This window comes from Cetorhinus maximus, chromosome 18 (genome assembly GCF_964194155.1).
Source record: "Cetorhinus maximus chromosome 18, sCetMax3.hap1.1, whole genome shotgun sequence".
Taxonomy (NCBI): domain Eukaryota; kingdom Metazoa; phylum Chordata; class Chondrichthyes; order Lamniformes; family Cetorhinidae; genus Cetorhinus; species Cetorhinus maximus.
In genome coordinates this window covers 11,115,121-11,139,072 of record NC_135896.1, presented here as the reverse complement: position 1 = coordinate 11,139,072, position 23,952 = coordinate 11,115,121, and the positions used below count along the sequence as shown (strand labels likewise).

The following is a 23,952-nucleotide window of genomic DNA, read 5'->3' as shown; positions in this document are numbered from 1 at the left end:
TCCGCCTCAGTCTTAAACAGCCAAGAATAAACATGACATGACCCTGCAGAGCATGTGAACGAGGTCCCTTCCACAAGCACTATTAATATTAAGGTCGAGGCATCATTGATATCAAGAATGATGTGCAAAAGGGACACACATTGTGGTCATGTGGAAGCACACTACATAGGCGATAGCGCCATGTGCGCTAAGTGGGGGGAGGGACCATGGTATCACACCTGATTGACAACAACACAACTCATCATAAAAAGTAGGCATACACAAGAGGAGGTGTGAAATGAGTGCCATTCTATTTACATTTGTGAACATTATATACATGTTATGAACACCCGTACCACAGTTGTGCTCCTAGATCTTTGTAACTTTCCTAACCTTGCAGTCACTGATGCTAATTCTAAATGGTAATTTCTGGCAGGCAATAGAGGCTTTGAGCAAGCTCTGGAAGTTCACATGGTTGCTTTAGACAACGTGTAGGGATGCAACGGGATAGGACCGAGGATGTACTGAAGCTGAAGTCTGCTCTTTGTTAGCAATGATGCATGCCCTTGAGGGCTTCATGGTGTGTGTGCATTTTGGACTTGGCAAGGACCAAGGCTGGTCACGAGGGTACAATGTCAGCTTCAAAGAGGAGGCATTCCAAGTGTTGGAAGTGCCATGCTCTGGTGATCTGCATCCATATCAAGCTAAGGATAAATGCAGCCCAGGATCCCTAACTGAGAGTGCCAATGTCAGTGTGATTTGGAAGAATGCACCACAGATGACTGAGTCATCTCTAGATAGATTCACAGCAGTGGCATGTCATTGGCTGCCTTGTCCCAAGTGTGAATTATCTGATTCACCATGGATGTTACACAGAGTTTGTAGTTCCACTACTATAGATGGATCTCCTTGTGGAGCCTTGTCACATTGAAGGCATACAGCCAGGAGTCCACTGAGGATCGACCGACAGCTCCTGGCTCTTGTGGGCTGCTGTTGCTGGGATGCTGGAGAGAAGCTTGAAAAGGCAGTACCTTTCGATGTCTGATACCAGCACAACCTCCTCCAGTTAGCACCTCACCTCAGCAAGGACACATACCGCCGATGGTTCATTATCCTTCAAAGGATCAGGACAATGTGAGCCAGGTGTGTAACTATTCACTCTCATATTGAAGTATATGGGCGAAATGAAAGGAATTGCAATGCTGGTGTTGATGCTGGCCCATGATGGAGGGCTTATGTGCAATAGGGTACTCACTACAACTTACTCACTATAACTTGTTATCCTCCTGGTGGAATCTGGTGGCTATGAGGGCCTCACATGCTCGCCTTCCTCATCTGGCCAGTACTATGGCCTCTTGCCCTGCAGCCTCAGCTTCCTTGAACTCATCACCCTCATCACCTTCCAGGTCCTCCTCATCAGAGGAGACGTGCAGCTCCCCCATCTTGTCATCTGACAAGTCCTCCCCCTTTGCAGCGCCAGGTTGTGCAGTGCGCAGCAAGCCACGATGATCCATGAGGCTCTCTGGGGACTGTACTGGAGTGCTTCGCCAGATCTGTCAGGCATCAGAATCACATCTTCAGGTTCCCTATGGTGTGCTCCACCAATGCTTGGTTAGCGCCAGGAGCCTCGTTGTACCTTCTTTCTGCAGGAGTCTGAAGCTGCTGCATGGGAGTCATTAGCCATGTCCTTTGTGGGTACCCTTTGTCCCCAAGGAGCCAGCCCTGGATCCTGCTTGGTCCCTCAAAGATAACCGGGATCTCTGATCTACTCGAGATGTTTGAGTTGTGAACACTTCCTGGGTATCTGGCGCAAACCTGCATGATCAGTTTCTTATGGTTGCAGACCAGCCGTACATTGAGCGACTCCTTTCCGGTTTATGTATTGCAGTGCCTGTTGCCAGGGAGCTTTTATTGCCACATGAGTGTAGTCAATGGCACCCTGCCCCTGTGGGAATCTGGCAATCTCAACAAAGCCCAGTGCTCTGGCGTCCTGTCTTGCTTGATCTCTGTCAAAGCTGACATAATTGTGGGCCTTGGCAAAAAGGGCGTCTGTGATCTCATGTATGCATTTGTGCGTGGACGCTTAAGAGATCCCACAGAGGTCCCCAGTGGAACCCTGGGAGGATCTGGATGGTCTCCTCTCTGCAGTATCAATGTGTCATGAAACTATCATATTTTTCATAATATTATGGCAGGCTTATGGGTGTGAATGTGGATGGTTTGGTCTGCGTGACCGATTGATTTAATTAGACTAGAGATGCTGAGACTACAAGATTGAAATTATCAAAAGAGTTGGGTGTAAAGCAGACTTTTGAAATGGAGATTGGTAAACTAGGATGAGGGGTCCGCAGTTGGGGTGTGAATGAAATTTGCATTTTCAGATAAGTGAAGGAGTTGTTTGATTTTCAAAGGGATGGTGTAATGTTTACAAATAACCAGCTAAGTGAGGCAAATCAATACATTTATTTTTCCCAGAAGTGCTGAACATAATCATGACAGGAAAGTTTTTGTATTATGGGAAAAGTAAATTGCCAAATACATGTAGAACAAAGGGATTTTACGCATTAAAGAGAGAGAAACATATATGAAGAAGGGAGGAAGGCTATGAGGGGATGTCAATGTAAAATGTTGAAAGGTACACCGGGTGTGAAATAGCCTTGGAAAAAACCTCTAGCCACTCTGAAGAAATGCTGCACTGGTAACTAAAGTTGTGTTAAAAAGCCTTTGGGATTCCACTGTTGAGTAGGTGCTTGTGGTAACTTTGTTGGATTGCCTATTTAAATTTAAAATCTATTTTGGACTGTTGCCTTAAAAGGGGTGTGTAGTTGGGAGTTGGGTAAATTAGGAATTTTGGGATTTGTTACAATATTAAGTAACTGTAATCATATGTATGGGTTTGAATTCTTTGGTTAATGTTTTAATTTAATTTTTAAAATCTCTAAAGGCGTTAGTAGACACACATTCCTTCTGAATTCAGTGCACAGATCTTCTCATAATAAATACTGTTGTGATAGCGTGGCCAAGTTTCCCGTGTGGATTTGGTCTGCCTGGCACATGCCACCTGCCACATCATAACAAATGAGAAAGAGACAAGTGCCAGCCATAGTCTCCAAGGATCTTCTTTCTGCCAATGACTCATCAGTGAATGTGGGTTCAAGGGCTTTGTTCCCGTGTCGAGGGTACTTTCACCTGAAAGGATGGCCAGTGCGAGGTGCGGATCAAGGTTTGTTCCCCCCCCCAGCCCTAAACATGACTTACTGCTATGATATTGCTTTGGCCAGGCGCTTGGATGTGCTGCTTTCAGCCCAGGCACTGGGAGCCTCAGTCACTGACTCTAATACTATACCCTTGGGAATAATCATGAGGGTAAATGTTCATTTAGGAAATGAGATTATTTGAGGTGGGCCTGAGTCTTCTCTTCTGTGCACTGTCCAGCGCCAACTTTCTAACAGGCTCCTGGAGTTTGTTCATTCGCCCAATTGCTATGGAGTTTGTTATTACCCTGGGGAATTTCCATGCTGGGGACAAGGGGTTAAATCGACCAGTGCCACTTTGTGGGATTAGTCTCTCATGAATGGGCATCATTGCTTCAATCTCCTGATTCCCTGCACTGTCATTAAAAGGTTCCTAATATGTCTCACCTGTGCCTTTCTCCTCATATGGGAATGCACAGTTCAGTTGCGTGCCAATGTAATAGGACACCCCCCGCCCCACCATCCCCAGGGCATGTACCTGCCCTCCAATCCACCCACAGAACCCTCACCAGCAGAGCTTCTCTTCATTTTAATTTTGCACTGTGCCATCACTGCAGTTTGGAAGATGGCGGTGCACAACTCTCACTGCCAGACCAGCTTGGACCCTCCCTGTGTGAGTGTGGAAACCCCTCTCATCGTCCCGGAGGAGCTTCATGTTCAGGTTTCCCTCCCTCATATACCTCCCCATCCACCCCCTGTGCTCCTCAATCCTCTCGTGCTTCTGCTGCATGTCCATCTGTTAGCCCCTGAACCTTTTGAAGTGGATGTGCCTATGGCCCTTGTGGACCTCACCCATCCGCATCTTGAACTGTTGAACATATACCCACCCCATCCCCAACCCTCCCCCCAGTCATATGGCTGAGTGCAACCTTCTCCACCCATAACCCCCAGTACAAGCCTAGCCCTGAAGCCCTTTCCTATGCCTCAGGCCAGTTCCCCCCAGTGCAGCCCTAACCCTGCAGCCCATTAAAAGGCACCAACATCTTACCGCTGGCCTGGTAAGTAAAGACTTGCCTATGACCCCCTTTGAAAGCGATGTGGTGCTGCCTGATTCCCGTGAGTGCTGCGTGATGCAAGGTGGACAAACGAACCTCGAAGCGATGAGCAAAGTGCAGGTCGCCAGGCGCGCGATGCTTATATACCGTTGTGAAACAGGTCGTAATAATTGCAGGCAGAAGTGCCCGCATGAACAAGCGTGGGGGACTGATTCTGGTGAGCGGGGCTTATAATGAGATGCAAATGCATTAACATGACGTTCCCGGTGTGCCCTGGCGGGAAACAGGGCCTGCCATTGATGGGCGGAGTGGACGATCGCAAACTGGTTTCACAACAGTGTAAAACCGATTCTTGGCCTCCTCGTGATATTTTATGCTCCTGCCCGCCATGACGCCCGCCATGAATGGGTGCGGAAATTCCCGGCCTAAGATGGAGCTCCACATTTCCGGCCCTGACATCCGAACCAGGTCTCTTCAGAAACGCGGTTCACTCCTGTTCTGTATTGCAGGATCGTCCGGTGAAGCCAAGCCACATCCCCTATTAACAGTATGAGCTGCCATATTTTTGTTACATTTTCATTTACTAATACACTGAAAAAGCTTTGGGACATTTAAATAGCTTTGCAGTGTGTGGGTGAGGTAAGTGGGTAAGGTGGTAGGGTACAAGTGGGGAAGGGTGAGTAGGGTGGCAGGTGATAGGTGGCAGGGTGGTGAGGCCAGGTCAGGTCAGGTTGGGTCGGGGTTGGGGGGGAAGTCGGAGGGTGGGAAGGTTCAGAGGGCGGGGGGAAGGGAGCTCAGAGGGCGGGGTGGTCGGAGGGTTGGGCAGGAGTCACGGGGAATTCGGAGGGCTGGGGGCTTTGGAGGGTCAGGGGGTTCAGAAGGTTGAGGGGGGGAGTCAGAGGGTCGGGCGGAGTCGGATGTTGGGTGGGGTTGTTGGAGGGTCTGGTGGTTGGACAGGTGTTGTACTGGAAGGTTGGGGGGATTGTTGGAGGGTGGGGGGAGTCGGGGAGTTGGAGGTTCATGGGGGTTTGGAGGGTCGAGGGGGGAGTTGTGCGGGGAGGTCAGTGGGGATGCAGGAGTGGGGTGGGTGTCAGTTGTGTAGTCACCCAGGAGGTAGACATGGATTTTACTGTCTAACATTTCCTGAGTAACTATCCAGGTAAGTGAGTTGGAACCCTCTGAAGTCTGCGACCCTAAAGCAGAGCTCGAGACTTTTTCAGAGGGTTCCAGATGCAGGGGAATTGCCCATTGGAAGTTGAAACTTCCCAGGTAATTCCCTTGCATTGGGACTTCTGAGGGTTCTCGTAGTGCATCTTCTGGGGTACGTCTGGTTTCTGACTATCTGGAGACTGGAAGATCTGAGCCATAATCTTTGGTTGATTAAGTCCATGCTTATCCAATTAAATACTTCCAGTGGATAGTGACAATACTGTGTCTTCATGCTTATTGTTACTGCCTAGACTTAGAGGGATATGCAAGGCAGTAATTCGACTGAGAGTTTTTGGCTGACTTGTTAAACCCTGGTCCCTGAGGCTGTGTCTGTTCTGAAAGAGATGCCAAGGCTGAGGTGTCAAAGTGAAGTTGAGGCACTGTATCAGAATCTTTGATGAGTGCTCCATCAGTAAGTTCCACCATTCAGCAGTCTGAATGGGAGCTCAGAGTTAAAAACAGTTGTTGAGAAGATAAGATAGATTAAGATGGCAGAGAACAGAGAACATTAAGCTGCAACAAATTTTGACGTAGGGCCTGTTCTTGCTGGGCATTGACCCCGGTGAAATTTCTGGTGGACATATTGGACATAAGCAAATGAGTTGGTCATAATGGGATAATATCATGCATCCAAATTCTTTTCAATATTGCTCCCACTGTAGAAAATGAGTTTGCGAGCTGATCCTGTTGAAATGCCCTGAACCTGGAGAACCTTGGCTTATATCACAGCATTCACTTGATCAACTTGAGCGTTTTATTCCAGAGTTGTTGCGGAAGTCTACTTCAAACTACTGGATTGAGGGAATCAAAAAACAACCCATAAGCCTGTGAAAGTAAGGAGATGATTGACAAGTAGAGCTCTTTAATGGTTGGCCTTCAAGCTCCATTTGACACAGCTGACTGGCTCTTACCAATGTGTTGGGTATTTAGATGTGCTATCCCATGACTAACCCTAATGGTTCGTATAGATTCTGACGGTGTGCCAGGTGAGAGACGTTTGACTACACAGGTGGATCGAGAGCTTCTTGAGGCTGAGGTGACCCTTGCCTCAGGCCTTCTGAGTTCAGGTGAGGACCTGCATCCCTGTCACAACTGCCTCACGAGTTGAGTTGGCATCAGGCAGGCTGAGGGTGCATGCGCTGCTGCCCTAAAAGAAATGCAGCATATAATTTCGGAAGACTCCTGCCACGCTACAGATACCTGTTCCAGGGTGGCCACTGAACAGTAGCGGAGCTGATCTCATACTCCCACCAGGAAGGCCCCCGTGAGGATTTCTTGCCACCCGATACCAAATGTTGGCAAGTTGGCACTGCTCCTTCTCAAGGGCTACCAGACCACTCTGGTGATGTTGAGAAGCACTTCTGCACACAAAAGGAATTTGCAATCTGGAACTCTCTTCCCCACCCCCCAAAAAAGCTGTTGAATCTAGGTCAGTTGAAAATTTCGGGGCTAAGATTGATAGATTTTGTTAGGTAAGGATATTAAGGATAATGGAATTAAGGCACATGGATGGAGTTATGGTAAATATCAGTCATGGTCTAACTGAATGGTGGAACAGGCTCAAGAGGCTGAATGGTCACCTTCTGCTCCTATGGTCTGTGCATCTAATGAGGAGGAATTAACTTGTCCTGGGACATTTGTGCTTGGAAATGCTGCCATATACCCCATTGATGCCTGCAAAGAGGAAATGAGTTTTTAGATGTTGCAGCATATGAGGCCAGTGGGCAACCCCCTATGACTTCTGCCATCTGCTGCATGCCTTGGGAGATGGAGCCCAGTTCCTGTGTTCATGTGTGATGCTTGTCGAGCAGTCCTCTTTCCAGAGGAGACCCTAGCACCTCAGCCATTGGCAACCATTTCCTCAGCCTCTGCTCAGGAACAGCTGAGTATGCTTCCACTCCCCACACCTCTAATGTCCTCCTGGTCTGCAACTCTCCCAGTGCAAATTCCTCACCACCACTACCTTTCTGCACTTGGTGAGTGTCTCTGAACTGAAATGAAAGAGGGGGTGAGTGTCACGAGAGGGTGTATGGCTGTATGTACTGTATTCATGGTAGACTCCTCATTGTTTGAGTAAGTCCAAGCTGTAAATGATTTAATTGTCTTCTGTGCGCCATCTCAAGACTGAAGTGCCCAATGCGAGATTGGCACAGATGTCCATTGAACTGGCAGTTCACGTTGTCATTGTTGGTGCTTGGGGGAACTTCTGCAACTGCACCAGCTCTGGGCACATTGGATGTTGCGCGTTTGGTGTGGGTGGTCCTCGATGCATGCTGAACCAGATTTCAGTGGTTGCCTCCTTGTGGACTCGACGGCTGCAATGTCTTCCCAAGAGAGATGGTCTGCAATGCAGGAGTTCGTAAGACTCTTGTTGAGGGTGTCCTTGTATTATTTTTCTTGACCACCTTGAAGTCCTATGCCCAGAGACAGTCCCCCATAGAAGACCCGCTTCGGATTCTGTTATCATCCATGTGTGAGGCGTGGCCTGCCCATCTAAGGAATTTTCTGGAGGGTGTTCTCCGTGCTGTTGATTCCAGCATGATGGAGGACCTCATTATTTGTAGTTTTGTCCTGCCATTGAATTCTCACAATAGACCTCCATCCCCAGGGGCTGACAGATGGGCAGGAATGGGAGGGGAGGTGCGGTGTGGTGTAAAATCAGGTCCCATGATGGTGATGCCACGCCAGTTGCTTACCTGCCTCCACTGGCATAGGACAGCCCCCTCCCTTGGCCCTTAAGTGGCCAATTAATGACCACTTAATGGCCTCCTTCTGATGCCCGCTGGCATTTTGTGAGTGGCGGGGCTGCCCAAGCCACGTGGTGAGGCTACCAGGTTTTACCTGATGGAATTTTTGCAGGCTGTTGATGGGGGTTGCCCCTCCTGTTTGGGAACCCTGTGCCTAACGGAGGCCCCTGTCCGCAGTGCTCTCTGCTCCCTCGCCACCTCATCCCCAACCCCTGCCCTCCTGAACTTGGTCTTCTGCCCGTCATGCCAGGACCTGCTAGATTGGTCGCAGCAAAACCTCCCCTCCCACCCACCCCCGCTCACCTTGTTATCCAATTCCATAGCTCTTTAGTGTTGGGGACTGCCTGCAGTCCCAGCAGTGGCCACTGCTCCCGGTGGCGCTGCTGGGACTAGAGATCCAACTGATTGACTGGCAGCTCTCAGTAGGAGTTCCTCCCTGACCCGGGTTGGCAGTTTCGCCTTGAGCCAGCTGATGGCCTGATGGCCGTAAAATCAAAGGTTGGCTCACCCCTGACTCATCAGCTGGAGGAGCAAGGCCATCAGCTCTGTGTAAAATCCATCCCACTGATTTTTTTTTTCATGGTTAACTTCTCAAAGAGCTATTTAAAAGCTTGTGAGATCATCCCCTTGATGTTTCAGGGAGCTTTTCCAGTGAGTACCTAATTCTATAGGCCCAGAAGGTCTAGGAATCAATTCCTGGCTTGCACTTAGCTGATCTTAGCTTGGACTATAATACAATTACCTTGGCAACCCTAAATGGCCTTTCCTTCAGCCCTATAACCCACCAAGAAGTCTGTGCTCCTCTAATTTTGGGCCCTTGAACATCCCATATTCTAATTGCTCCACCATTGTTGGCCATATCTTCAACTCCTAGTCTTAAGCTCTGGTTTTCCCTCTCTAAACCTTTCTCCCTCTGACTCTCTCTCCTCCTTTAAGATGCTCCTTGAAACCTACCTCTTTGACCTAGCCTTTGGTCACCTGTCCTGATATCTTTGTGGTTCGGTGCCAAATTTTGTGAAGTAACTTGGGATTTTTTTATAATGTTAAAGGCACTATATAAATGCACATGGTTGTTTGGTTAGGAAGGCAAAGATAAACCAAATTGCCTGCTCCTGATAATTAACCAGTGACCTATCACCACCCCTCCCGGTAGTGTTTGTGTTTGAAGGTTGGTGAGACCAGCATTGGGTTTGACTGTGATCCCATTGATAGCGTGACTAACCTCGCACATGAATAATAGACTGGGCTGAAGCACAAGAGGAAGCCTGTTGCCAATGGTATGATTTTCTGTGAAGATTCAGAGTCTTGAAGAGGTGAAGAAAATCAGCAAGAAAAATAAATTGAATTAAAAACAAAAAGAAGACAGTTTGCAAATTAGAGTTGCACTATTTTCAGTTTTTAATTATGACATTTTAACAGAAAAAGTGAATCAAAATAAAAAAGAACATTGAGAGAGCAAGGACTGTACACATTTCATCATGGTGGTTGTGTTGCAACTAATATGATGGCTGCGCTGATTAATCCACAAGAAAGCGCTGGGTGATGGATATCTGTTTGCCTGCATAACAGTGACTGTACATCAGAGCAATTCATTATACATGGAGCACTGAGATTCCCTCAGATATATGGTAAGGCACAATATAAATGCAAATCTTCCCCTTTTATCTCTTTCGAAGTAGGAATGAAGGTTATAGGTATACATATAGACGCAAGTCAAATGCCTCAGGGAACACAGTGGTTCTAAGATAAGCTAAAAAAAAAGGCGCTCGACAATGCATCCTTCCAGGACTGAATTGTGGAGATTTGAGGATCTTAGAGGATTCTAGAGTTTAGCTTCGTCATGTTTAGGCATCTGGAGTATGTATACTGAACTTTTCCCTCGAGATTAAATGAATGAGGTAAGTCATTTGATAGGGAAGATTGTGCACAGCCTGTGGAAGGAATGGATTAAATGACGTCTTCGTTACATGATTTCTTTATTAGGGTCGCCAACCCCCTTGGAGCCTTCCGGAATTTCAGTCCCCCGGGGACACCTGTGAGCAATCCGGGGGGAAAAGCCATGGAGACGATTTCTTTTTTGGTTTTATAGCACACAGCAACAAGCCCAATGCAACCCTGGCACGATGGCCACAGTGATGGGTAGAGCAGTTTCTGGGGTGCAAATCATTGTTGGTATTGTCACTGCCGTTATTGACTGACCGTACCAGGTGGCCAATGGCAGGAGCATTGAGGGGTGGTTGGCTAGAAGCAGGAACTTACGAGAGGATACCTCTTGGAATATGATCCAACTAAAGTCCTACCTTATGTCTATAGTATGTATGCTGACCTTTAGAAACCTGATCTAATTTTGTACAGGGTATTATTTATTAACCAGAATACAGCAATCTCCCTTTAAATCAAATAGCTAACGAGAGACAGCAATCTTCTCATTGTTGCTTCAGGTGATTTAACGGTAATAGACCTGGTTTGTCTCCTGACACATGAAGTATGTTCCTCAGTTATTGCTAGATGGCTCCCATTTTCCTGAGTTTATCTTTTGCAAATGCTGAGCTTGTGACAGAAACAGGTTCTGTATTGCAAGCTGTGCAAATAAATTCAGTATCCCTGGGGCCAGATATAATACAATTGCAAAAGCTTAATAAAATTCATTTTCCCCACAAAAATGTTAGGAAAAAAAACACATTCGCAATTGAGAAATGACCATCTGTAAAGGATGGGTTTTAAACGTCACTTTCACATTCGTTGCCCAGAATTGATAAGATGGCTCATTGACTGAAGCTAAAGACTACATTTATTTTCTGGCAATGACTTTCAGTTTTCAATTCCTTTTTATATTACAATACTATGAGTAAAAATGGCTTCATGTTCTCAGTATACGGGCATCTTTTATATCTATTCCTCTAGTTTCAGTAATTCTAATCAAAGTCAAACCAACAGACAATGTGGATTCAGTATTCTCTTAAACTCAATGGCCCTGAAGTTGTGCATAAAAAACAGTTTAAAGTTCATCTGAAATTCCTCCCTCTGCTGCCTTTTATGTTTACATAACTCGATCAAAACCTGTATTAGAATAGCATAGAAAATAATTTTAGGCAAATATTGTCAGTGCACTCCTACCTCAGGATAATATCAATTTTCATCAATTGCTGCCCATATTTAGATTTACCCATCCCACAACCATTTGACATGAACTGCAGACTGTGGGAATATTCACAATGGAGAAAAGGCAATGAATCTTTTAGATCTTTGTTCTTAGGATGTGGGCAGTGGTGGCAGAACTGTGTTTATCACGCATCCCTAGTTGACTTGAGAAGGTGATGGTTGTTCTCCCTCGGCAAGAGAAGGGTGAGAGGAGATTCGATAGAGGTGTTCAAAATCATGAGTGGTCTGGACAGGGTAGATAGGGAAAACTTGTTCACATTAACAGAAGGGCACAGAACCAGAGGACACTGATTTAGTGTTTGGCAAAAGAATCAAAGATGACATGAGGGGAAAAAAGATTACGCAGCAGGAGGGTTAGGGTCTGAAATGCACTGCCTGAGAGTGTGGTGGAGGCAACTTCAAACATGGTTTTCAAAAGGGAATTGGATAAGCACCTGAAAGGTGAAAAAAAAAATTACAGGGCACGGGGGAAAGGCTGGTGAAGTAGGATTAGCTAAATTGCTCTTTCAACGAACTGACACAGGCTCCGACGGGCTGATTGCTCTCCTGTGCTGCAGTAATTCTATGATTCCCCTTGAACGGCTGTATTTCTTGTGGTGTTGATGCTCCGACAATGGTGTTAGGTAGGGAGCTCCAGCATATCAACTCAGTGACGATGAAGGAATGGTGATATGTGCCTGAGTCAGGTTGGGAGGGAAACTTAGAGGTGTTGGTGTTCCCGTGATAACGTGACTTTAGTCATTTTTGAATGTAGAGGTAGCTGGAGGGAGGTAAGTTGTTGCTAAGTTGCTGGTGGTGTGATACAGTGCATCCTGTCGATCCTGCAAACAGTTGCCATGGTGTGTCGGTGATGAACATGATGGATATTGAGCATCAATCAAGTCAACTTCTCTATTGGATGTTGTTCAGCTGCTTGAGTATTTTTACAGCTGATCCCATCCAGGTGAGTGGTGCATTTTTCATGGTGGGCCGTAACTTTCAACTAGTGTCAGAAAGAGATGGCCCACTGGAATTAGAAGAAATAAACACATACTTACCAGCCCTTGAAAATTACGTTGTCACTTCTGTTCGCCAGAACTGCTTGGGGCCTGCATCAAAAGACTCCTCCTAGGCACCAGCCAAGTGGAGCTCTGGTGGATTCAAGGAGACCATGCCCCCTTTTTTGATGGGATATTGAAACAGCTTTTCAGTGTGTTAATGTATGAGTGAATGGGTGAATATGTAGGTGTGTAAGTAGATAGGGTGGCAGCTAGGTATGGTGGTAGATGGGTAGGATGAATGAGGTGGTAGGTAGGCCGGGGGGTAGTTGGGTCAGATTGGAAGGTGTTGTCTGGTTGGGGGCTAGTCAGATCTGGCTGGGGCGGGGGAGAGTGGGTGGTGGGGGCTAGTCAGGTTTGGTCGGGGGGAAGGTAAGACTGATGGGGAGAGTTGGTTGGTGGGCACTAGTCAGCTCAGGTTGGTGGGAGGTTGGGAGGAGTATGATGCTGGGGGCTAATCAGGTCGGGTTGGGCAGAGTCAGGGTTGGGGGGAGTTAGGTGATGGAGGCGAGTCAGGTGGAGTCGGGAGGTTGGGGGCTAAAGGGGGGTGTCAGGTGGTGGGGCCTAGTCAGATTGGGTTTGGTGGGGGGCACGGTCTGAGGGTTGAGGGAGGAGTCGGGGTATCAGTTGTATAGTTACCCAGGAGTTCGACTCGGATTTTTCTGTCTAACATTTCCTGGGTAACTATCCGGGGTAAGTAAGTCAAGATTGTCCGAAGTCTCTGACTCTAACTCAGAGTCAGAGACTTTTTTGGAGGGCCCCTGGGGGAATTGCCCATTGGGACTTCAAATTTCCCAGGCAATTCCCACAGAGCCATTGCTTCGGGACTTTTCAAGGGTCTCAAAACACATTTGGGGAATATGTCTGGTGTCTGACAATCTGGAGACTCGAAGATCTGGGCCCATGTTATGTGATTTGAATGTTACCTGCCAATTGCCAATGCAAATACTGATGTCATGCATGCCTTACAGGAGGCTGGTTGGATAGTTTCATTATTGGAAGAATTGTGAAAGAAACTAAGCAGTTGTCAATGTCCCAATTCTTACCTTATGATGCAGGGGTCGGTCATTGATGAAGGAGTTGAAGATACTTGGTCTAAGGTCGCATACCTGAGGAGCTCTTTCAGGGATGGCCTGAGGCTGTAATAACTGGCCTTCCTCAGAATTATGCAAGACTCCAGACACTGGAGGCTTTTCCTTCTGACCCCCATTGTTTTCATTTTTTCAACAGCTTCTTTGTACCACACTCAGTTGAAAGCTGCCTTGATGTTGAGGGCAGGTATTCCCATTTCTCTCCCAGCTTCCTTCCCTAACTTATTTCCTTCGGTACTGTTCAGTTGAATGATTTTTTGGGGACATTGGCGAACCAACTGGGCTGTCACGTCAATCTGAAACCTTTTAATGGTTATTTCTCTGGCGCTAGCCCACAAAATATCGTATTTATTGAATGAATTTTCCTAACTTTCCCTAATGAGATTTAAACACACTCTGAGTCACTGACACCAGACTTTTTATTTTAATCATTCATGGGATGTTGATGTCGCTGGTAAGGCCAGCATTTATTGCCCATCTCTAATTGCCCTTGAGCTGGTGAGCCACCTCCTTGAACCACTGCAGCCCGTGTGTTGTGGTTGCACCCACAGTGCTGTTTATGGCTTACAATATTTATTATATGGGACCAAGATCAAATACACACAATATCTTGAAATAGGAGACATTCAGAGAAATAAAACAATACAACCATCTTTACTTTCTCTGGGTAGAGATCTTTGCTTTTGTGCCTTTCTGTCCTGAGCTGTGCTACAAATTATTAAAGAATAAAGCTTGAGATCTTATAGTGTGCGTCTCATGAAACATTGTCATTATTACATTGTGACCAATAGTCTTATTTCTTAACAAAACAACAGATGCCACATGTTTTTATCCTGCTGACCGTTATTCCATCCCTTAGCTCCAAGCTGCCTAGACTAAGGTTTCCCAAACGTGACTTTGAAGGCAATCACGAATATTGTATCCTGTATGTCAGCAGAAAATTAAAACATGGAATCAGCTAAAGGTGCACCCTGACACCCGAAACACTATAACATCCTGGGAATGAGCAACTTTTAACCATGAGTGTTGCTGAAAAAAGAGACATGCTGTTTAAGCTTCGCCTTGTACTCGTCAGGACAGAACATTACCAACAGTAAACCAAACAACAGTTTATACTGTGTGAGAAGAGAGTGCTGATTGGTTGGCAAGTGGTTGAGGCGTTGCCATGGAAAATGCAGTAGGAATGGTTAACTGCCAAGCTTTTGTTCACATTCAAACCAGGCAGGTTGACCCTGATTGGTCAAGGGATTGCCATGGGGAATGAACCAAGGAATGGTTTAACTTTTAACCATTTCATTCAGCATTTCCATCATAAAGTCAGAAATGGGGATGATCACTGATGATTGCACTACGTTCAGCGCCATTCGCGACTCCTCAGATTCTGAAGCAGTCCATGTCCAAATGCAGCAAGACCTGGACAATATCCAGGCTTGGGCTGACAAGTGGCAAGTAACATTCGCACCACACGAGTGTCAGGCAATGACCATCTCCAACAAGAGAGAATCTAACCATCACCCCTTGATGTTCAATGGCATTACCATCACTGAATCCCCCGCTATCAACATCTTGGGGGGGGTTACCATTGACCAGAAACTGAACTGGACTAGCCGTACAAATACTGTGGCTACAAGAACAGGTCAGAGGCTAGGAATACTGCAATCAGTAACTCACCTCCTGACTCCCCAAAGCCTGTCCACCATCTACAAGGCACAAATCAGGAGTGCGATGGAATACTCCCCACTTGCCTGGATGAGTCCAGCTCTCACAACACTCAAGAAGCTTGACACTGTCCAGGACAAAACAGCCTGCTTGACTGGCACCACATCCACAAACATTCGCTCCCTCCACCACCGACGCACAGTAGCAGCAGTGTGTACCATCTACAAGTTGCACTGCAAGAATTCACCAAGGCTTCTTCGACAGCGCCTTACAAACCCATGACCACTACCACCTAGAAGAACAAGGGCAGAAGATGGATGGGAACACCACCACCTGGAAATTCCCCTCCAAGTCAGTCACCATCCTGACTTGGAAATATATCGCCGTTCCTTCACTGTCGCTGGGTCAAAATCCTGGAGCTCCCTTCCTAACAGCACTGTGGGTGTACCTACACCACATGGACTGCAGCGGTTCAAGAAGGTAGCACTGCACCATGTTCTCAAGGGCAACTAGGGATGGGCAATAAATGCTGGACCAGCCAACGAAGCCCACATCCCGTGAATGAACAAAAAAAATAGAAACCAAAATCCTAACTCATGTGAGGCTAAACCAAATTCTAATCCAACGGATATGTACATGACTAAGGTACCTTATACCAATTACTCATCCAATGGTTCTGCATATTCTTATACTTTTTTTGAAGTGCTAATGAAGGTGAGGAAACAAACATATTTTCAAGGCTTGGCATCAAACATCGCTATAAGGCTCTCACAGATCAGGTTCTGTAGGAGACCACACAAAGAATAAAGCTGCATTCCCCTTCCCGCCCACCCTCCTACCCCTCAGTCAATGTGCTTTAACTCTGATCATTGCACCAGTTGATATTTCTAATTGTAGTACTGGTTATTTAAAGAAGTTGTGCTGTACCATCTGTCCTATCTTGGGTTGTGCCTGTTGTATGTGCTGCACTTGTACCTTTTATAGGTCATTCCATCATAAATGCTGCAGCAGAAATAAAAGCACAATCAGGAAACCTTGCAGGACATCACCTGGAAAAGCATTAGTCCATCACACGTGTGAAAGAAACACAAATACTGCCTCCAATTTTTGTCAAAGACATGTGTTATTAACACAGTCGGTACTAGTAAGCAGTGTCGCTAAGCCTTTGTGCTCATGTAGTATGATGAAGATGAAAGCAATCCTCAGATTTTGGCTTTTCCTAGCTGATTTTCAAAATTCTATAGCTTTAGCTTTATCCCCATCAGTTTATTTAAGCAGGATATTCTTCGAGGCATATTTATCCTGTAGAATGCTGTGATTGTGATTATCATTCCACGACTTTCTTTCCCTCTCTTCCCCACTCCCAGAAACCCTGAGGACATTTACTATGATCTGATTCATGATCGCCATTTCAGCTTTTGGTAATTGCCCTAAATGGCAGTTCTTCATGTAGGGAGTGCCTACATGGGTGCATTTTATACAAAGGCTAGTTGACTTTTCGAATTAAATTTGAGAATAAATGGTACCTTGCGAGAGAAAGTTTGAGGCAGCTTGGTGTGAAGTTAGAATTTGTCTGTCAGGAAAGGGACGAATTTGTGGTTGGCCTATATGCTATTTTATGCACTGCAGCAATTCACCTAACTCAAAGTTACTTTGGCAGCACCTCATAGTCATGCCACTTCTATCACCAAGGAGAGCAGAACACCAGTATCATAACACCGACACTTCCCATTTCGCTCACAACAACTTGCATTTATATAGTGCCTCCCTCAATGCCTTTGGTTGCTTCACAGGAGCATTGTCAAAAGGAATTTGACTTGGAGCCACATAAGGAGATATTAAGACAAGTGACCAAAAACTTGGTCAAAGTTTGATTTTAAGGAGTAAATTAGAGGAGGAAAGAGAAGTTCGTAGACTTTTGGATGTCTAACTTTGGAAGTTTAGAGAAGGTTATGGAAGCTAGTGGGATAAATGCTTCCTGGGGAGAGACGGCTTGAGGGAACTTTCTATGAAAGTGGATACATGGCATTGGTTTGTCAGAAAAGTGCAACTTTGTTGAGACTAGAGAATTTTTACCATTTCTAAAAATTTGAAAAACTAAAGAGATCAGAGTGGTCTACTTTACTTCTCTGTGTGATGGATAACCAACAAAAACTGCTTGTATTTTCACAGATTCATGAGCTATTTGTCAGCTTTGAAGAAACTCCACTGGGTGCTGCGTCCTGGGCCCAAGTCCACAAGGCAGTGTTACATGATGGAAGCACAGTGGCAGTCAAAGTCCAGCATCCAAAAGTTCGGGATCAATGTACCCAGGACATCATTTTAATGGAGGTAAATGGAAAATTTTGATCAAACCTTTCGAAGCAAAGACAATGACATTTGGAGTAATTCAGATAACTGGATCCCTAAGAACAACACATGCACTAGTTTGTCTTGCTTTTGAATTCCTCCGACTCTGGCCTCTTGAGCACCCCTGATTTTAATCACTCTGCCATTAGTGGCTGTGCCTTTAGCTGCCTAGGCCCCAAGCTTCGGAATCCTCTCCTTAAACCTCTCACCTCTCTCTCCTCTTTTAAAACACTCCTTAAATCCTACCTCTTTGACCAAACCTTTGTCACCTGTCAAAACATCTCCTTATGTAGCTCAACATCAAATTTTGTTGCTAACATTCCTGTGAAGCGTATTGGGACGTTTTACTGCGTTAAAATGTAAGTTGTTGTTACCTTATTTTTACAGGAAATTCATGCCTTATGCTTTCCATGCCTTACACTGCAATGGTTACTTCAGCATTCTTAAGTCACTATACCTTAAGGAACACGCAAGACAATTATTTTATTACATAGACAGTACAGCACAGAAACCGGCCATTTGGCTCACCCTGTCTATGCTGACATTTATGCATGCCATGAACCTGCTCCCACCAGTCTTCATCTAACCCTGTGAGCGTTTTCTTCTATTCCTTTCTCTGTCTTATCTAGCTTCCCCTTAAATACATCCTTGCCAATTGTCTCGGCTATTCATTGTGGTAGCGGAATTGACATTCTAACCACTTTCTGGGTGACTATCTTATGTTTATGGCCCCTAGTTTAGGCCTCCCTTATTAGTAGAAATGTCTTTACATCTACTTTATCAAACCCCTTTATAATTTGAAAGACTTTTATTAGATCACCCCTCTCCTCTTTTCTAAAGAAAAGAATTCCAAAAGAAATATACCATCATCTTCAGAGCCACAATGATCAGGAATGGGCTATGGCAGTGGTTGGTACTGGCCAGAAACCCAGATGTAGTGAGGTCAAATACCAACGTGTTAAAAATGATTTATTCATTCATGTGAGGTGGGTTTCGCTGCCAAGTCCAGCATTTGTTGCTCACACCTAATTGCCCTTGAGAAGGTGATGGTGAGCTGTTGTCTTGAACCACTGCAGTCCCTGGTGTAGGTACACCCACAGTGATATTAGAAAGGGATTTTGATCCAGTGACAATGAAGGAAGAGTGATATAGTTCCAAGTCGGGATGGTGTATGACTTGGAGAAGAACTTGCATCTGGTGGTGTTCCCAAGAACCGGCCCTTTTTCTTGTAGATGGTAGGGGTTGCAGGTTTGGAAGGTGCTATTGAAGGAGCCTTGGTGAGTTGCTGCAGTGCATCTTGTAGATGGTGCACCTGCAGCCACTGTCTGCTATTGATGGAGGGATTGAATGTTTAAGTTGATGGATGGATTAAGTTGTGACTTTGAATTTAATACACCTGGCGACTTTGTGGCTGGCACCAGAACAAAATGTTCATAGGAAGAAAGCACTGGATTTGTATTAAATTAAAAAATCTAAGAGAACCTGCTCCCCTGTGTGACCTACACGTGATTGCAATCCCAAGTCGAAGGGACACTATGACCTTCACTGGACAACTAGGCAGGGACAAGTAATCCTGGCTTTGTCAGAATCACCCACATCGTAAGAGAAATGAAAAAAAAAACAACCCATTGGTTGGATGTTAAGTGCAGCTTCCTCTTCTCCCAGGCAATGACGTACCCTAACTCCAATCTCACTACAATCCTGGGTGCCCAGACTAGGTGAGTGATTCCTGATGGCTGATCACTGAGGAGAATTGATGAAAGATAGGGAACAGTTCTCCTTCCACTGTCACCACCTCACCTTCCTTGTCAGGCATGAGTGAGAGGTACTGATGGAAGAGGAGGTGGGGAAGGGATAGAAAAGGAACTTTAAGGGGTTGCCCATACTTGAGGTAATTAGGAAGCTGGCAGATGGGGACACTAATTGACATTAAACCTTAATCAATTCACTTTGTGTGTTTTCATGCAGACTACCATTATTAAAGCACTCTTGCTTCTGTTCCCTGTAAGCTAAGGATTATAAACCCTGTCATGTCTTTTTTATTTAAAGAGCAGCTATTCCTTAATGATAGATATTTATCTATCCTCTTGTTGCCTGGATTGGTTCAGTTTTTTCTCATCTTTATTGTTCTATAAACCCACATGGGACAGAAGTCCAATTGGTCAATATTCTAACTATGGTTTTGTCCAGGTTGACACCCCGAATATATGGTATTGCAAGTTATTTTTCTTCAGATATTTCCATTTCCCTCCAAGATCCACCAGCTGCCGTCCAATGAGATACAAGGGTGGCTGTTCTTCAAACTTGGGCATTGAAAGTCAGCAGACCATTTGAGCTCCTGCCCTCACTTGGTGCCCACATGTATACACTTGCTGTTACTTAATTTTCTTGCTTTTAGATTCCTCTGTGGTCTTTATCCAACCGATCTCTTTAACCTCCTGCAGCTCTGCAAACGCTCCTCCCTCCCTGGGATCTCTGCCTCCCTCCAAATCTGACCTCACATGCCCCCCCAGTTTTAATTGCTTCACCAATGGCGGCCGTGCCTTTAGCTGTCTAGGCCCTAAGCTCTTGAATTCTCTCCCTAAACCTCTCTGCCTTTCTACCTATCTCTCTTCTTCTTTAAGGCACACAATAAAATCTTTGATCTTTGACCAACCTGACTTAACATTTCCTTTAGGGGTTCAGTGTCAAATATTGTCTGATAGCACCCCTGTGAAGCACCCTAGGATGTTTTGCTATATTGAAGGTGCTCTAAAAATGCAAGTTGTTGTTGTTTTTGGGGGTGGTGAAGCTAATTTGTCACGCTGGCATCTGTTGCCTAAGCTGCGATCGACTAACTCAGCACAACCTCTTCTGGTGTGTGTTACTTTGTGCCATATTGGGCAGCAGCCATTACCTCTGTCCTATGATGTATGTGAAATCATTGCATAGTAGTTGAATTTTGTCTAGATTAAGGGGCATGGATAAAAATAGCTGTTATTCAAATTGGGAATTTAAGCCTTATCAACCTGAGGTTGAAGTCTACTGGTGAATCTGTCATTCGCTCATGTTTGGACATAAAATAAACATTGGCTAGGTTTTTTTATATTCTTTCTTGGGATGTGGACGTCGCTGGCTAGACCAGAGTTTGTTGCCCATCCCTCATTGCCCTTGAGAAGGTGGCGGTGAGCCACCTTCTTGAACCACTGCAGTCCATCTGGTATGACTTTTCTGTAGCAGTTTCGTTCAACTGAGTGGCTTGTTAGGTCATTTCAGAGGGCAGTTAAAAGTCAACCATTTTGCTGTGGGACTGGACTCAGGCCAGGTAAGGATGGCAGGTTTCCTTCCCTAAAGGACATTAGTGAACCAGAAGAGTTTTTTACACAATCAGTAATAGTTTTATGGTCACCATTACTGATACTAGCTTTCAGTTCCAGATTTATTACCTAACTCCACCAGCTGCTGTGGTAGACTCTGAACCCATGTGCCCAGAGCATATGTCTGGGCCTCTGGATTCCCTAATCCAGTGCCATTACTACTACTCTACTACCTCCCTCTAAGTTAAGTGTTCTGAGATGGTCAGAATTAAGTCACAGAAGACGTTATATTAATGTGCGTTTTTTCTTTCTGCAAAAGCATGGGTGAACATGGGATTTGCTGGCCTGCTTGACTTCATTTCCCAGATGTCTCCACACCTTGCTTTCCTTCTCCCCCGAGCGTCTGACCATGAAAGAAGGAGTACTGCCATATCCCAAAGGAAATTTTCCATTTTACTGAAAAAGTTACAATATAGGAAAGCAAAGTGGTCAAATCGACAGGAAAGTGCTCATTAGACACCCAAATAATCAATGGAGGAGTAGGAACAAAGGAACAGAAGTAGGCCATTCAGCTCTTTCAATCTGTCCCTTCATTCAATTCGGTCATAGCTGATCTGTAACTTGACTTCATCTACCTGCTTTAATTCTGTAACGTTTGCCTCACAAAAACTTGCCAATCTCAGTTTTGAAATTTTCAATTTACCCCCAGCCTCCAACATCTTTTTAGGAGAGAAACTATGCATCAACACATTTCGCAAGTTAGGTTCAGATGACAAAGGTTTATTTTGTCTCATCCACAATACTGACCTGTCTTCCTATTCTAGTATCTAGTCCAATTAGTGCAGTGTTGCGATGTCAGCCTGTGAAAGCAACCCAATGTATGGACTATCAGTCTGAGGCTAGGGGAGAGGATCAGAGTGAAGGTGTCAAAATGGACCTTTGTCATCTGAACCTAACTTGTGAAATGTGTTGAAGGTTATGGATGAAGACTTTGAGCAAGTGAATAGCTTCAAGTACCTGGGGGTCTATGAGGTAGAAGATGGAAGTATGGGAATGGGATTTAAGCAATGAATTATCTCTGGTTGGTGTAATTGGAAGAAGTACAGCAGTGTCATGTGATAGAAAAGTATTGCTGAAACTGAAAGGAAGAATCCATGAGGCAATTGTGAGACTGACCATGTTATATAGTGAAGAAAGTTGGGTAACGTCATGAAGAGAGGAACTACGGCTGGATACCAATGAGGTGCAGATGCTGAGATGGATGTGTGGAGTGATGAGAAAGGACAAAATCAGGAATCGGCACATCAGGGGGTCAGTGAAGATCGTGGGAGTATCGAAGAAAGTGGCTAAGAAGAGATTGAAATAGTATGGCCATCTGTTAGAGAGAGAGAGAGAAAACGTGGTGATGTTAAGTGATGGAGATAGGACTGCCAGGAAGACAGAAAAGAGGAAGACCTAAGACCAGAAGGGAAGATGTGTTGGTGAGAGACTTAAAGACAATGAGATTGGAAGAGGAATGGGTGACTGAAAGGAGGAGGTGCAGAAGGGTGATCAACCAGCATTGCGGTGACCTCAAATAAAATGGGAGATGCTGAAAGAAGAAATTGTGATGTCAACCTACTTTTCTATCAGCTTGCTCTACATATCTCAATTGTGAATGTGGCACATGTGGACTTAATGAGAGATGCAAGCTTGAGTTCCAATGTGAAAAGCATATTTCTTCACTGTTTCCCAAAACTGGTAATAATGAACCCGCTTCTGTGATTTGCTGTTTCCTTGAGCTGGTAGAAAAATTCTGGAGAAAATAAGGGAGGAGAAACTCGACCTATTGGAACTATAAAGTGGCCATGATCTAAGGATAGTGAGGAAGATAAAACTGATTGTAAAAAAAGAGATTTAGTTAGTAAGAGAGCAAAATCCTCTTAGATGTGCCCTACTGGTTCAAATGATGGGTTAGAAGATGAGCTTTATCATAACATTGGAAAGCATGAAATGAGTAAAACCCGCAGCCCATTAAGTTCACCTGATCATTGATCATCACAATTTGCCTGTTTACTTTTTTTTTATTCATTCATGGGATGTGGGCTTCCTTGGCTGGGCCAAAATTTATTGCTCATCCCTAGTTGCCCTTGAGAAGGTGGTGGTGAGCTGCCTTCCTGAACTGCTGCAGCCTATGTGGTGTAGATACACCTACAGTGTTATTAGGAAGGGAGTTCCAGGATTTTGACCCAGCGACAGTGAAGGAACAGCGATATATTTCCAAGTCAGGATGGTGAGTGACTTGGAGGGGAACTTCCAGGTGGTGGTGTTCCCATCTATCTCCTGCCTTTGTCCTTCTAGGTGGTAATGGTCGTGAATTTGGAAGGTGCTGTCCAAGGAGCCTTGGTGAATTCCTGCAGTACACACTGCTGCCACTGTGCAATGGTGGTAGAGGGAGTGAATGTTTGTGGATGTGGTGTCAAACAAGTGGACTGCTTTGCCCTGGACGGTGTCCAGCTTGTTGTAGGAGCTGCACTCATCTAGGCAAGTAGGGAGTATTCCATCACACTCCTGGTTTGTGCCTTGTAGATGGTGGACAGGCTTTGGGGAGTCAGGAGGTGAGTTACTCATCACACAATTCCTAGCTTCTGACCTGCTCTTGTAGCCACAGTATTTATATGGCTAGTCCAGTTCAGTTTCTGGTCAATGGTAATCCCCAGGATGTTGATAGTGGGGGATTCAGTGATGGTAATGCCATTGAACACCAAGGGGTGATGGTTGGATTCTCTCTTGTTGGAGACGGTCACTGCCTGACACTTGTGTGGTGTGAATTGCCACTTATCAGCCCAAGCCTGGATACTGTCCAGGTCTTGCAACATTTGGACATGGACAGCTTCAGTATCTGAGGAGTCATGAATTGTGCTGAACATTGGGCCAATTATCAGCAAACATCCCCACTTCTGACCTTATGATGGAAGGAAAGTCATTGATGAAGCAGCTGAAGATGGTTGGGCCTAGGACACTATCCTGAGGAACTCCTGCAGTGATGTCCTGGAGCTGAAATGACTGACCTCCAACACCACAACCATCTTCCTTTGTGCTAGGTATGACTCCAACCAGTGGAGAGTTTTCCCCCTGATTCCCATTGACTCCAGTTTTGCTATGGCTCCTTGATGCCACACTCGGTCAAATGCT

At 45.4% G+C, this 23,952-nt stretch overlaps 1 protein-coding gene across 5 annotated transcripts in view; it reads left to right on the top strand.

Annotated features, from left to right (window-relative positions):
• adck1 (aarF domain containing kinase 1) overlaps positions 1-23,952 on the top strand; it is a 509,921-nt gene that overhangs the window by 258,842 nt on the left and 227,127 nt on the right. For all 5 annotated transcript variants that reach the window (XM_078562076.1, XM_078562073.1, XM_078562077.1 and 2 more), the window contains one exon: positions 17,306-17,464. In XM_078562076.1, the coding sequence (XP_078418202.1) occupies positions 17,306-17,464 (159 nt within the window). The remainder of the gene's footprint in view (positions 1-17,305; positions 17,465-23,952) is intronic.